The sequence below is a fragment of the Myotis yumanensis genome, unplaced genomic scaffold, assembly GCF_028538775.1.
Source record: "Myotis yumanensis isolate MYYU_CA2020_CCGP unplaced genomic scaffold, mMyoYum1.0.hap1 SCAF_7, whole genome shotgun sequence".
Classification (NCBI taxonomy): Eukaryota; Metazoa; Chordata; class Mammalia; order Chiroptera; family Vespertilionidae; genus Myotis; species Myotis yumanensis.
Window position 1 is genome coordinate 26,381,357 of NW_027223758.1, and position 15,923 is coordinate 26,397,279.

The window sequence follows — 15,923 nt, forward strand, 5'->3', positions numbered from 1 at the left end:
CTAAATATTTCCAAGCAAATAAATGAACTCTTAACATTCTTAATAGAAGAGAAATATTTATCTACTTGTGCTCCCCTTTATTCTTCTATCGACTATTTCAGAGGTCACACACTTTTTCCATCAAGGACCAGAGAGTAAATATTTCAGACTTTGCTGGCCGTATGGTTTCTATGGAAACTATCTGACTTTCCCTTTGTAGCTCCCAAACAGCCTCAGATAATGAGCAAACACATGGATGTGGCTATGTTCCAACAAAACTTAATTTCTAAAAACAGGTGGTATGCCTGAAGAATATAGTTTGTCAACCTCTGGACTAGTGAGCTCATTGGCTTAAGCAAAGCTTAACACCTGATTGTAACTAAAGGTAAATGTAATATTGTATTATGAAAGCTTGAATGTTGATTCCATACGCAACCGCCTGGTTAAGTTTAACACTTTCATGGCTGAAATTTCCATTTAAGGGTGGGTCTTACATTGGTGGGAAAAAAAGACTTTCAAATGTAGATGGAAGTGTAAGTGCCATTAGACTGGTCACTTTCTGATGATTGCTGTCTTTGGCTGTTTGATAACTGCTCCAGCTACAGGTGAGTGAGAACCCTGCACCTTCTCCCTTAGAAAGTGGATGTTTTGCCCCAGGCCCAGGGTCTGTCTCTTTATCTTTGGCCAATGGACTGTGAGTGTTTTTCTGGGTCTGCTCTCAGACGTGTAGGGAATTCATGCCTCTCTGTCTTCCTAGATCCCTAGGTCTGGTTCTCTCCCCACAGTAGAGATGCTGGTGTGACCTGAAGTGCAGCTGGACTTGGGCTTCCTAGATCTTCCTACCTGTGTCTCCTGCTACCTTTTCCTGCCTCTGGTGTTGTGAACTTCTAGCCTTGTGCACTTGACTTAGCACAGTGATGGCGAACCTATGACACGCGTGTCAGAGGTGACACGCGAACTCATTTTTTTGGTTGATTTTTCTTTGTTAAATGGCATTTAAATATATAAAATAAATATCAAAAATTGTGGGGAGCTGATATAGGGTTAAGCCTCAGACTGACCTGTGGGCAAAGTCATAAACAATTCCCAGCTTAGAGGGCACAGTCCTCTTAGCATAATTAGGCTTGACCTTATGAGGCTCTCTAGATCTTATCTGGGAAGCTAATGGGCTGAGGGAAGTGCAGGAAGTGTAACTATGGTCAAAACAAGTGAAACTCACAAGAACTGTGTAACTCTAGAAACCACTACCTTGTTTACCTTTCACTATAAAATAAAGGCTCAGCGTGCCTTGGGATCTCTCTCTGTGGCCTCAGCCAGGCACAGGAAGATCCACGGAGACTAAGGAAAGCTAGAGAGTTCTGAACACTGTCTCCGTGTAAAACAGTCTTCGCCGACTCCGTCCACACTTTTGGGAACCCCTGGACCCGCTGGGGCTGGACCCCAGCAAAAAATATAAATCTTTGTTTTACTATGGTTGCAAATATCCAAAAATTTCTATATGTGACACGGCACCAGAGTTAAGTTAGGGTTTTTCAAAATGCTGACACTCCAAGCTCAAAAGGTTCGCCATCACTGACTTAGCACCCGTGTTTGCAATGGATCTCCCAAGCTCACCTGCCATGTCCTTCTCAGCTCCCACTGGGGGTCTAACCAGGGCTGGGCTATGTTTCAGTTGCCACATAGATTGGGCTTTGACCTCTTCCTAGAGTGGGGTGGAGGTCAGGGCACCTAGAGCCTCTACCATGGCAGCCTTACAAATGACTTAATTCAACCTCCGCCTCACCCTGACTTAATGACTCTTTGCATAAATCATACCACAACCACTGCATTTAAAGAAAGAAAGCTAAAGCATGACTTCTTACATTTCAATTATAATATCAGTAGCTAATATTTATAGAGTACTTCCTGCAGGCCATGTGCTGTTCTGAGCAATATCCGCATGGGAAGTAGCATCCTTGACTGCTGACAGCAACCCTAAGAGGTGAGCACTAGCATCATCTCCACTGTGCTCATCAGAAGAGGCTGGTGCTGCTTGGGGTGCTTCTCCAGTAAGTGGAAGAGTGGGTATTGGGACCCTGGCATCAGCTCCAGAGCTGCATTCTTATCTCCCACGGTTTCCTTTCTCTCTTTTCCTCCTATCCTCTCCCACTTCCCTCTTCCCTCTTCCCTCTTCCCTCTGTCCATCTCTCCCCATCTCTCCCATAAGTTTAGCCACCAGCTTAGGAAACCTTTTCGAACCTTTAAAACCAAAGCAAACATTTACTGAATTTCATCTAATGATTTTAATTGGGAGCTCCTGAGAACTCCAGATGTTCCACTGTTGGACTTGGTGGTTTTTTATGCCTTTGAGATATTTTGCATAGTGCACAAGATCACACTGGATAAGAAAAATAGTTACAGTTTTAAGGTTTCATTCCTTCATATAAACCATCATTAGCGGACAATGGAATGTGAAAGTACCTCACTGCCCAACTGCTCCTTATTAAGCCCAAACCATTTTTCAGAAACTGCTAACATTGGGTTCAATAATCTATAAACCATATGGCTCAATTACTATCCTCCAGGGGAAAATCTGCCCTTGAAATCCTTTATCCTTGACAGGCAACAGCAGGGTGCATTTGATAACCATTTTATGTGAGCATTTATGTAGCCGTTACATTGCATCCTAAATTATTATTTCTCTCATAGAATGAAGCTTTATTTTCAGAAATGCTCCATTTAATCTCATCCTCAAATTTAATATGTTTTCATCATATATGTTATCACATTACCCAGTTTTCCATCTTGTGCAATTGCTGCTTACAAAGTAGCTGTCCAAGGAGGGAGAAAAAGGAGCAGCTTGGGGAGGGGGTGGGTGGGTGGGTGGGTGTCCCCTGTGGGGAGGAAGGAGACTGAGAGGGAGCAGAGAGTATCAAGACCAAGTGGCGAATTACTATGTCATGACCATCAGAAAGGCTAAGTCAATGAGGCAGAGAAACAGAAGGGCAGATAAATGGGGTAAATAATAAATAAATCCCTCGTGCAAAATAAAAGGGTCTCCAGAAAGAGAGTGAATTACAGCCTGCCCCACTTTCCAGAACATAACCTTTTATTTGGCCCAAACAATAAATAGGCAACTGCAAGTAGGGACGCTCGCTTTGGGGGATATATCGCCCAGAAGCTTTCCTGATTACACAGGTTGAGAGCAGATAAACTGTGTGACATAAAAATGACAAACTTCAACAATCAGTTTATGTAGCTGCTGCAAAACATGCTGTGGCTATATAGTCTAATTAGACTGTGAAGGTCATGTCCAAATACTTAGCGAAGACCACACTGGCAAACATCGGGAGAATCTTTAGACTACCCTCCAATATATTATACTTGGAATTTCACATGGGAAAACAGAGAAAGACAAAGTTCATTTATCTGATCAACAGAGGCTAGAAAGACTAAAAATGAAAGCTATGCTGTAATCTATCTTTATTTTCGCTTTAGAATGGGAAACTTCATTTTAAAACACATGTTTATTGAGGGCCTACTATACACCAGATTCTTTTCAAAGTGCTTGGGACAGATTAGGGAACAAAACAAAGATCCTGTCTTTATAGAGGTCACATGCTGGTAAAAGGAGACAGACAATAAACAAGGATTCCTCTAAGATGTTTATGGTTTCCTGTCTTACGTTTAAGTCCTTTATCCATTTTGAGTTTATTTTTGTGAATGGTGTAAGTTGATGGTCTAGTTTCATTTTTTTGCATGTTATCTGTCCAACTTTCCCAACACCATTTATTGAAGAGACTGTCTTGACTCATTGTATACTCTTGCCTCCTTTGTCAAATATTAATTGAGCATAGTGGTTTGGGTCGATTTCTGGGTTCTCTATTCTATTCCATTGATCTATATGTCTCTTCTTGTGCCAGTATCAGGCAGTTTTGAGAACAGTGGCTTTGTAATACAGCTTGATATCTGGCATTGAGATCCCTTCTACTTTGTTCTTCTTTCTCAGGATGGCTGCAGCTATTTGAGTTTTTTGTGTTTTTTTTTTTTTTTTATTCCAGATGAATTTTTGGAGAGTTCATTCTAGGTCTGTAAAATATGCCATTGGACTTTTAATGGGGAGTGCACAAAACAACAAGATAGCCCACTGCATGGGAGAACATATTTGCCAATGTTATCTCTGACAAGGGTTTAATTTCCAACATTTACAGGGAACTCATACAATTTAACAAAAGGAAAATAACCCAATCAAAAAATGGGCAACAGACCTAAATAGATACTTTTTGAAAGAGGACATAAGGAAGGCAAAGAGACACATTAAAACATACTCAAAGTCACTAATCATCCAAGAGATGCAAATCAAAACGATAATGAGGTACCATTTCACACCCGTCAGAATGGCTATCATCAACAAATCAACAAATGACAAGTGCTGGCGAGGATGTGGAGAAAAAGGAACCCTCGTGCACTGCTGGTGGGAATGCAGACTGGTGCAGCCACTGTGGAGAACAGTATGGAGTTTCCTCAAGAAACTAAAAATGGAACTCTCATTTGACCCAGTGATCCCACTTCTGGGAATATATCTCAAGAAACTAGGAACACCAATCAGAAAGGATATATGCACCCCTATGTTCATAGCAGCACAATTTACAATAGCTAAGATTTGGAAACAGCCTAAGTGCCCATCAGCAGATGAGTGGATTAAAAAACTGTGGTACATCTACACAATGGAATACTACACTGCTATAAAAAGGAAGCAGCATAGTATTCACTCACTCATTTGTGGAATATAATGAACAACATAAACTGATGAACAAAAACAGATCTAGAGACAGAGAAACATCGATCAGATGCTCAAACCTCAGACGGAAGGTAGGGGAGGGTGGGGGTTAGGGGGAGAGATCAACCAAAGGACTTTTATGCATGCATATAAGCCTAACCAATGGACACAGACATCAGGGGGGTGAGGGCATGAGCAGATGGGGGTGGGGGCAATGAGGGGATAAGGACACATATGTAATACCTCAATCAATAAGGAACATAATAATTAAGTAAACTAAGCAGAGTGGTAGAAGGTGATAAATGCCAGTTGATAAGTAGAAAAAATAAAGAGGAGGTGGGGAGTGTATCAGGCTTGTGGGAGTGGGCATGAAGGCTGTTACAGTATTACAGAGTGCTCCCAGTAGCCCCACTGAGAAGGTGGCATTTGAGAAAGGCTTCAAGGAGGTAAGAGGTGAACTGTGCAGACACCTGGGGGAAGAGCATTCCAGGCAGCGGGAACAGCCAGTGCACAGGCTGTGAGGTGGGACCTGCTGACCATGATCAAGGAACAGGAAGGAGGCCAGTGAAGTTGTGGCTGAATGAGTGAGAGGGACAATGATAAGGGGCGGGGGGGTAAGATCGATCACCTAGGGCCTTGTCCCTCATTTCTCTTCTTACCCTTTCTTACAAAGTCACTGCACACAGTGGTTTCTGGAAAGCAGACCCCATGCTGGTAATCATGCAGACCTGGGCTGGGACCAGGGAGAGGCAAGTGAGGTGTCCAAAAGGGAAATTTAAAGAGACTCATCCTCAGGTGTCAGCTCTGCATTTACATGACATTAAATTTTGCATTGGAGGTGCCTCACCCTAGTGCCAGTCCTGTTGTAGATAATTCCTGCTCTGTAGATTTGTCCACAAAACAGGCATTTCTACACCCCACATTTATCCTTGTCCACCACCACTGCCCATATCTTTGCAAGAATGATCTATCCTGCAAAAGCATATCAGCAATAAGCATGGCTGGGCAAACCAACCATCAGGGGATATGGGTTTGCTGTTCTCTTTGGCCACCCAATTCTCCCAGCTCCAGCAGGGAGAGAACGTATTCTGGGCTAGATTTAGCCTTTAGTCTCTGAATCTGTCAACAAGCGTGTGGATGTGGTTGAGAAGTTGTGCCTCTGGAGCTGGGGAATAGACATTCAATCAGCCTGTGGCTCTGAGATCACAGATAAGATTGAAGAACCACTTGTACGGTCGAGTGCACAGGGAGAGTCACTCTAAGCCAACTTGATGGCCGAGGCCAAAAAGTCAATGCTCCACATAAAACAAATATGCCTTAGAAGGAATTCAAAGAACCTTGAGGAGTGTACATTTTTAAGAAAGGTATTTCCTTAATAAAAAAATTAATGAATTCACATGAGCAAGGGGCAAGGGGGTGGGTGGACTGTCCTGGAAAGGGGTCAGTGCACAAGGCCATCAGTCCCTTAGCTCCATAATGGTTCCATCAGGATCATCTCCATCCATCAACAGACAGATGAGCCCAAATTGCTCACCCCACACCAGGGTCATCTGTCCTCTACTTTTTCTTAAAGAGTTCAACCAGCCCTGGATAGTTTTTCTCAGTGGTTAAAGATTGGCCCATAACTGAAGGGTCACGGGTTCAATTCCCAATCATGGGCACGTATCTTGGTTGCAGGTCAATCCCTGGCCCTGGTCGGAGTTTGAGCAGGTGGCAACCAATTAATGTGTCTCTCTCACGTCGATATTTCTCTCTCTCTCCCCTTCCCTACTCCCTTCCACTCTCTTAAAAAAAATCAATGGGGGAAAATATATCCTCACTCCTGGGGTGAGGATTTTTTTTAAAAAAAGGGTCCGAGCAGATTGGGGTTGGTATCTCAGATGTCTGACAAAAGACATTGGCAGGAACTGGGAGGGTGGGAGACTATGAAAATGAAACAAAAAACCTTTGATTTTCCATTAAATAAAACAAAAAGATCTTCAGAGTGGTCAATTTTAGGAGCAGATACAACTTTTGAAGATTTTGATCAGAATTAAGATAACCCCATATTAAGCTTTGTTGTAAAATTTAGTGAAGGGTGCAATTTTTTCTCTCTAATTATTGTACTGCAGCTTCAGTTTAAGAAATCATGAAAACTTAGATTTCCTAGACACAACATACTTAATACATTTTAAGGTGCTAGTGATATTACTTCTGAACACATTTTTTATTGCTGTCAAACTTAGTACCTTTGATCAGGACACCATTTACCCCAACTGAAACCTGTCTGTTCTTTAAAATCTTTTATCTTTTTTGCTGCTCTCTGAAGTGGTAGCTGTTTATCACATTGCAAGTGCCCGAGGCCTAAAAGCTGGAGACTGGGAATGTGTTGCTCCTAATGCTACTTCTGAAACATAACTTCCCAATCTTATTTTAAAATGAAACAAAAACCCAGTTCTCATGAAGCAGCCAAGCCAGTTTTTACCATGTCCTCACATCTGCTATCTACTGAGCTCCCCCTCATTCAACAAGGACTTTGGCAAGTGGCTCACTGTCCTTTTCTTCTTCATCCAAAGCTTTGTGTCTAATCTTGGTGACATAAACATCAAACTCATCCAATATTCTAGCCTCTCAACGCTCCACCGTCCCCATTTTCAATGGCCCTGTTGCCACTCTACCTTAGTTCCCCAAATACCTGGGTTCTGTTTTTTGGTTGCTTAGGGCAAGAGTCAGTGACCTAGAGTCAGTTCTGCCCTGAGAACCAGGCAACCCTGGCAATGGGGCTCACATGATGGAACCTGAGCTATAGGGGTTGTCCTCTGGCCCTTCTCTGCTAATTCACTTCCAAAGATGTGAGAAACCTGAGAGAGCCAAGAAAACGTGTAAAGTCACATATCCCCTTTCTAGGTCACTTTCTAGGTACCCAGGACCCCAGAAACTCCCATCCAAGTGTCCCTAAGCTGCTGAGAATGGTTCTTTGCAGGAGAGATAAATTTCGGTGTCTAAATGCATGAATGTTGTAGGATGGATAGGATGGAGCCATAAATGGAAAGAAGGGAAATGGCTATTCCAGGCTAATAAGAATGGCTGATGTTTCTTATAAATTACAGCTTTAGTCCTGCCTTCTAGGTAAGATAAGATACCTAATCATACAATTGTCTCTGCTTCCTGACAGAAATCCACAGAAAAACCCTGCTTCTTTGAGCCCTGCCCCCTGAAATAACCTACTGCATGCCCAAATCCTGTAGGTCTTCTTTAACACATTTGTACTGAGACACCACAGTACCCCATGACGTGTGTGCTTCCTTGTTGCATAAGCCAATAAACCCAACTTTAACTTACAGGTGTGTTCTTAGGGTCTTTGACACCCTAGGTACCAATGTGCTACAAACTGGCATGTAATAGTCAATATTCCATTCTGGCATCTCAGAATAAAATAGTGTATGATAATTAATAGTAGGCATTAATATCATCGTCATTATCATCATCTAGAAAGCAAAAAGCTAGAGATACATGCAGTATTATTGGTGAAATCTCCCAATGATGCAGAGTGAAAGAAGCAAGAAACAGAATAATGCACACTAGAGTATGAGTCCACTTACATCAAGTTTAAGAAGTGGTGACACTATGTTGTTTAGAGCTGTACATAAACTAGAACAGCTCTAAAGAAAAGCAAAGGGTGATCACTGTAGGGGTCAGGAAGGTGGTCTGGTGGTCTTCCCTGGGGTAAAGAGGTCATTCCGATGGAAATGGGTACATAAGGTGTTTCTGGGATACCAATCAGTTTATATTTATTGGTTTAGGTTACATGCCGTAAACTTTATATCCATTCATTAATATGCACAAATAAGTTGTATGTATTTTTATCTTACATTTCACAATGTTAAAATGCAAGAATAAAAGAATAAGAGTGCTAAATAGACAAATAAATTGGCATTTCTTTTCATAAAACAGCTTAGTTTGGTTAGTAAGAGTCAATTCACGTGGTGCCCACTACCCATGAATAAACTGCTAAACTGTCACCTCTGAAATGGCAGAGATGATTAAAGGCCTATGAACTTAACTGTAACCACTAGGACTTTCTACTTTAGGCGGCTTTCCCCCCAACCCCCAGTTGCTTCTCTTAGCAATAATCATTCCCTCTACCTTGAAGGATATTTCAGTTGTCATGGTGAACCCATGGGTGATGACTGGTTCCTCCTCTGCAGTCCGTCCTTTCCAGCAGTCCAACTCCACACAGCGACAACCAGACAGGAGCACTTGACGGTACATCTCGACGGAGGAGTTTCCAGCCAGCTGGCCAGCTGTAAAACACCAACAAAATGAACCCCAGAATCGCATGAAGCAGAGCAGACATTGGTGGCTTCCTAGACAAGCTCTTCAACAATAAGAAAACCACAGTGTCTAAGAGATGGAATAATTGTTCTCAGCCTTTCTTCTGCCTCAACATACCAGAAGGTAATGGGACAATCCTTAATGCAGTTGTGACTCCCTAGCAGTGGTTTTGGGGAAGAAAAAATATAAGAAAGAAAACATTGTAACAATAGCAATAACTCATTTTTATTAACTTCTTACCATGTGCCAATTATAGTTTTTTGAACCCTACATGTATTACTACATTTGTTACAAAGATTTCTTGGGCTTACTAACTTTAAAAACAAACAAACAAGCTTATTTTCAGATAATGAAAATGGCATAGAGGAATTCATTTACCCAAATTTCTGAAGCTAGTAAATGGAAGACCCAGGATTATAATTTCAATATAATTCTGTCTTTCTATGAAGGAGTACTGTTGACAGGTTATTATTATATAAGTCACCCCCTCTGTCATGCTTGTGCAAGTCACAAATGCTTAGAAAAGCTAAACATTCTCATCTCAAAAAGTGCTCTTTTATAGGAATAACTTTAAAGTTGACAAAAGAAGTGAAAAACTTATACTCAAATAATTACAAATCATTGTTTAAAAATTAAAGACAACCTAAATATATAAAAAGACATCCCATATTCATGGAGTGGGAGACTTAGTATTAAGATAGTACTACTCTCCAAATTGACCCAAAAGTTCAATCCTGAAGATTCTAATATAATTTTGCGAGCAAATATCTAGACCTTCCTGCAATTTGATCTCTGGCCTTGCTTGAATGACTAAACAGTTCTGCAATTTGAATTCTGACTATTTACATGAGGACCTGCATTCCCTGCACTGTCTCTTTAATCACAAAACTTATTATATCAGTTTATTTTGCACACTTGAAGGTAAACTGAGGTATTGGCTCATGCCTTGTGACTACCCCTACTGAGCATGCCTTGTGACCTGCCTCCTGACGATCATGTTTTATGACTCCAATCTTGGCCATATCTCATGACTCTACCTGCCAATCTCTATTCTCCTTGCACATATTCACTGTTTTGATACTTGCTCCAACCAATCCCCTTAAAGGTCAGCTCACTGTGCCAAATGCACTTAAGTCCTGTGCCCTACCCCTTCCTCTTCAGAATGTACTTTTGGTCTATGCTGAAGGCTACCTCTCCCTGTAAGCCATAGATGAATCTTTCTTTTGCCTGCCAGAAGGGTCTTCTGGAATATCTATTGACAATTTTCATCAAAATCCTAGCTGGCTTTTTGGCACAAATTGACAAGCTGGTCCTAAAATTAGTATGAAAATGTAAAGAGCCCCAAATATCCAAAACGGTCTTTAAAAAATAAGAACAAAGTTGGAGGGCTCACACTGCCCAATTTCAAAACTTAACTGTGAAGCTATAGTAATCAAGACAGAGTACTGGCATAAGGATAGACATATGGAACACTGGAATAGAACTGAGAGTCCAGAAATAAACCCTCATGTTCATGGTCAATTAACTTATAACAAGGGTGCCAAGACAAGACCTTGCAGAGAGAATCATTCTTTAAATAAACAAATGGTGCTGAGGCAACTGGTTAGCCACATGTGAAATAATGATATTAGACACCTATCTGACATCATATACAAAAACTTGAGATGGATTAAGCTTCTAAATGTAAGTTTTTAATAAAAACTATGCTCATATAGCTTTAAAAAATGTAGAAAACTCTTAAAACATCGGGTAAATCTTTGTGACCTGGATTTAGCAGTGGTTTTGTAGATAAGAGACCAAAAGCACAAGCAACAACAGCAAAATAAATAGGTAAACTTCAGCCAAATTAAAAATCTTTGCGAACAGAACTGAAATAGTCCTGTGAAGTGATGAGAATTGTAATAATCAAGGCACCTGAGAAGTCCTAGCAGGAATGAAAGCCCAACTATTCCTGTTTCACTTAAGAAGTCACCAATTTCTTGACAAATTATTTTTGTAAGATTAATAATAAATAACTTTCAAGACAAGCCCACCACCAATACACAAATGGAAGTCTAGTTTTCCACATTAAAGATTTTCTCTGATTTATACTCTGTAAGCCTCCATCATCTTTTAAAATAGTGAGTTTAAAGATGACATTGATGAAAACTGTTAAAATGATGTTGAGATGGACAAGATATGCCTGGTGGAGACAGGGAACAAAGAAAATGGATGTCACTACACCCAATTACCAGCATAACAAAAGGGTGGCACTCTTGAGTTCCGAAGGGCCCTAGTAAATGCACTGAAAGGTGATTGAGTAGGTTTGCACAATCACTTTTCTCTACTGGAAAAACAGGGCAATTTATCTCTTTTATTAAATTTAAAAATTTTATTGTTGACACTATTACAGATGTCCCCCTTCCCCCCTCCCTTTGCCCACCTCCAGCCAGGCCCCACGCCCTCCCCTCCACGAGATCCTCACCACACTGTTGTAAAAAATAGGGCTCTCGAAACACACAAATGTGCTTGCAAAAGCAGAAATGCTGACCAGATAATCTAGAAAGTTCCTGGTGCTAGATAATCAATTTGCCATTTATAATTGCCTCAAAGTTTGTGGTAGTAAAGGTCTTTGCTGCGTAAAGGGAAAGGGGTTAGTGGAAGTGAAATGGAAAAGACAGTTGGTAAACTTAAGGGAGGGCTACTTGCAATTTCATTCAAAGAACAAATAGAAGGAATTTAATGTACTTTAAAAATGTTGGTCAGTTAATGTTTTGAAAGACATAGTAAGGCATGGGCTTGTGAGATGCAAAGGAATCTGAAAAAACAACAACACAAAAAACCTAAAGAATGGGAGGTGTGTGGGTGTGTGTTGTGTTTATTGTCTAACACCTAAACCCAACAGAATCCCTCCAAAGTAAAGTTGTTCATTCTTACAATGAGTAATCTTTTTAGACATGGAAGTCTCCCAACAAAAGCATATTTTGAGAAAACTCACATATTTCCAAAATTGTCCTCTTCCTTGGAATGCATATTAGGTTCCTTATATGTTTTTCCTTCATTTATGGAGATTTTTTCCAAATCTGTATATTAATATTCTCCATTATTCTCTCCTTTTCAGCCTAAAGCCTCAAAGCTGGTTTATTTTTTTTCCCCTCTAGTTCCTAACTCCTCATTCTTAGATCCCATGTCCTGTTATATTTTCATTTGATTAGATCCAATAAATAGAGCTTCTGGGGCCAGAGGATTGCCAGGGGTGGGGATTAATAATATGTCCTGAGTCACTCAACCCTTGTGATTTCTGAAACTAGTATCTGACATCATCTGCTTGGCTGTGAGCACCCCCTGGAGTACATTCCATGCCCATGATGGAATTTAGGAGCTGAAGCTCCATTGAGATTAACCCCTAATGTTGCCCCAAGTCAGAGCTCTGCAACTTCTCACTTGAGTGCATTCATTCTGGGCAGCTGGCTACACTCACTTGAGCTTTGTCTCAGATTACCCAAGGCATGCAGGATGGAAGAGACCAGAAAATTGAAAATAACAATCCCTCTATTAACACAGGCTTCTGAGGAATTTCTCCTCTTGCAAAGGGTGATGATTGTGTATATTTATATTGAACATTTTTTATTGTCTTCCTATCAATCTCCAGTGGAAGAAGATTCCAGAGTGTGATTCATTTGTTAATTAAGTGACCTCCTTTAATAGGCATTGTCTCCTTTAATAAATGGAAATGGGGACTATTTCCCTTTGCTTTCAAGGCAGTCAGAGCCATTCAGGGTGGGGCAAAAGTAGGTTTAGAGTTGTTCTGATGGAAAAATAATACAGTAGTTAATAACGAATAGTATAAGAATAAAGTCTGTGTTTCTCCTACTTACAAACCTCTTTTTGCCCCACCCTGTAATCCCACCTACCCTTGAGAGAAGTGTCTAAAATACAAAGCAGGTTTTGTTCATCTCAACTGTCTCTAGGGGCACCAGTCTGATCTGATCTTTTCTATAGTGTCTGTCTGCAGCCTCAGGGAGACTATGAAACTCTCTTGAGCATAGATCCAACTGTCATAAGATGGCTTAGGTAGGAAAGTGGGAAAACACCTTTAAATATGTGCCTTACTAATTATTAGAGTCTGTGCATATTCCCACATACATTCTCGGTGGGATACAAAATACTGGGGATATAAAATGACATGAGGCATACTCCCTACCTTCACCATCTAGGTAGGGAGGCAAGCACAAATAAAGAAGTTTCTTATGTGCCAGCGTGTTTCAACTCACCCTAAACTCTGGTTGTCCTTTCTTTCTCTTCTTCCTCTTTCCCTTTGCCAATAGAATTTTCTATTTAGGTTCTATTGTGCTTCAGGTTCCCCTCCCCAGACCTGGGGTAAGTATTAATTCTTCTCAGCCAGTCGCAGAAGTTCTGTGGCCATGTTAGTGGTTCAAGTGGGCATTGCTGTGTGGTGTTATATCTGGGCTATATCTAATAGGACATGAAGGAAAGTCTACTTGGTGAGGGGACTTCATTCTTACAAAGGCTCACAAGACAGGGACTTGCCCTGTGCCACATGTGGACCTTATTTCACAGGGAGACAATATGCAGGGTGCACAGTCATATTGAAATCATAAGGGAGCAAAAAGATGGAAAGCATCTGGGCCTCCCATGACATCAATAAATATCTGATTTAATCAATGGTCAACCAGCCTGCTTCTGGACCTTTTGTTATGTGAGGTAATAAATTCCCTAATAGTTAAGCCATTAAGTAATAGTATCTTAAATAAACCAGCCAAAGTAAGACAAATACCGTATGATCTCACTTATATGTGGAATCTAAAGAACAAAATAAATGAACAAACAAAATGGAAACAGACTTATAGATACAGAGAACAAAATGATGGGTGCCAGAGGAATGGGGGGTTGTGAGAAAGGGTGAAAAGGGTTAAGGGATTAAGAAAGTACAAATTGGTACTTAAAAAATAGTCACCAGGATCTACAGTACAGCACAGGGAACATAGTCAGTGATACTGTAATAACTATGTATGGTGCCAGGTGAGTACTTGAAATATTGGGGGGAACACTTTGTCAAGTTTATGATTGATTATCTAACCACTATGCTATCCACCTGAAACTAATACAAAATAGTATTGGCTATAAACTGTAATTGCAAAATAAAATTTGAAAAAGTAATATTATTATGTTACTTATAGCCCCAAATACTCTGACATGTATTTTACTTAGAGGCAAATTTAAATGTGCTCTATTTATTTGCTCAGTTCATCTTCTTTCCATTCTATCACCCAACTTTCATAGGCCTGTCTGTGATTTAAACCAAAAACAACAGGTTGCATATGCTGGAAGCTAAATGAGTGGGAGAGATGTGAAAGGGTTGGCAGTGGAAGACTGACAAGGGTAAAACTATATATTGAGTCACTTCTAGAACTTTTTTGTAGCTAAGAACATATATGAGAGAGAGGAGTTGAATGATTATTTGATTCATTCAATCAGATAATATAATTTGTAAGAGGAATAACTGAAACCTAAACTAATGTTTTCCTTTTTAAGTTGAACAAGGATGTTAATTATTCAGTTATACCACTTTGCCTTGCTGGTGTATATGAAGCCATTATCTCCCAAATGATTTATAATATGGGAAGATTTATGAAGAGCTGAAAAACTACAGGTTGAAATGAGTGCATACTGTTCTATCTGGAGAGACTTTTGTTCTGAATCATAAGGGCAGATTTCTCAAGGAAAAACAATAATTTAAAACATAAGCACTACTTGATGTACTGCCAAGACTATCCAAACCCTAGAAAATGACCATCATAATTAAAAATCAACTCGTTCTGTGCAAATATTCCTCTCAATCATCTGATTTTATTTTTCCTCTTGGGTATCTTGATAGTTAACAAAGGGGCAATAATGAGGAGAGAAATAGACATCATAATAATAATGCATTGCTAAACTGATTGGTTTCATAGTGTAGATTTAATTTTTATAGTCCATTTGAGTGCTCAAAAGAAAACATTCTAAATATCAAAATTCTCCTTGTTTGAATTTGGACTGTCATTTCTCAGGTATACCAGTTCCTAAAATGCTCTAAGAAAATAAGTAGGATGGTGATGGGAAGAGGAGGGTTGGTCATAACCTTAATAATGTGAATCTGTAAGCCTTCATTTCTATATTAAAAACAATTAAAATTGTGCCAATTTTGTTTGTACCTAACATTTTTCAAACCTATTTGAATAGGAAAGCTTTCCTTTTGCTCCCAAATAGCCTTTATATAAAATATTGTTTTTATATAAAAAGTTTCCACTTGTTCTATAAATAGCTGTAAAGTATACAATCAAACTCATTTTCTTAATATTGATTTTTAACATTTGATTGGATTTTATTAAGTTATACATTCATTGGTTATATTTTTATTTATTATACTATTTATTATAATATTCTTAATTGGGCTTGGGAAGTTTGAATTTCTGTATCATTGATTTTTATATTTACCCAAAGGTATATGGGTTCTACATTTAGTTTATCTATAAGTAAAACAATGATACTACTAATCCTATATAATAAAAGGGTAACATGCAAATCAACCAAATGGGGGAAGGACCGGTTGCTATGATGTGCACTGATTACCAGGGGGCAGATGCTCAATGCAGGAGTTGCCCCTGGTGGTCAGTGCACTCCCACAAGGGGAGTGCTGCTCAGTCAGAAGCAGGGCTCACGGATGGCGAGTGCAGCGGCTCACCTCCACAGCAACACTAAGGATGTCCATCAGTCGGACATCCCTCGAGGGCTCCTGGACTGCAAAAGGGTACAGGCTGGGCTGAGCGACCGCCCCTCCCCCTCCAGTGCACAAATGTTGCGCACCGGGCCTCTAGTATTGTATAAAGCA

General features: G+C 40.1%; 1 protein-coding gene across 5 annotated transcripts in view; it reads right to left on the reverse strand.

The window, feature by feature from the left end:
* Positions 1 to 15,923, reverse strand: part of PLCB1 (phospholipase C beta 1) — a 638,281-nt gene that overhangs the window by 150,810 nt on the left and 471,548 nt on the right. For all 5 annotated transcript variants that reach the window (XM_070419924.1, XM_070419923.1, XM_070419927.1 and 2 more), the window contains exon 11: positions 8,864 to 9,021. In XM_070419924.1, the coding sequence (XP_070276025.1) occupies positions 8,864 to 9,021 (158 nt within the window). The remainder of the gene's footprint in view (positions 1 to 8,863; positions 9,022 to 15,923) is intronic.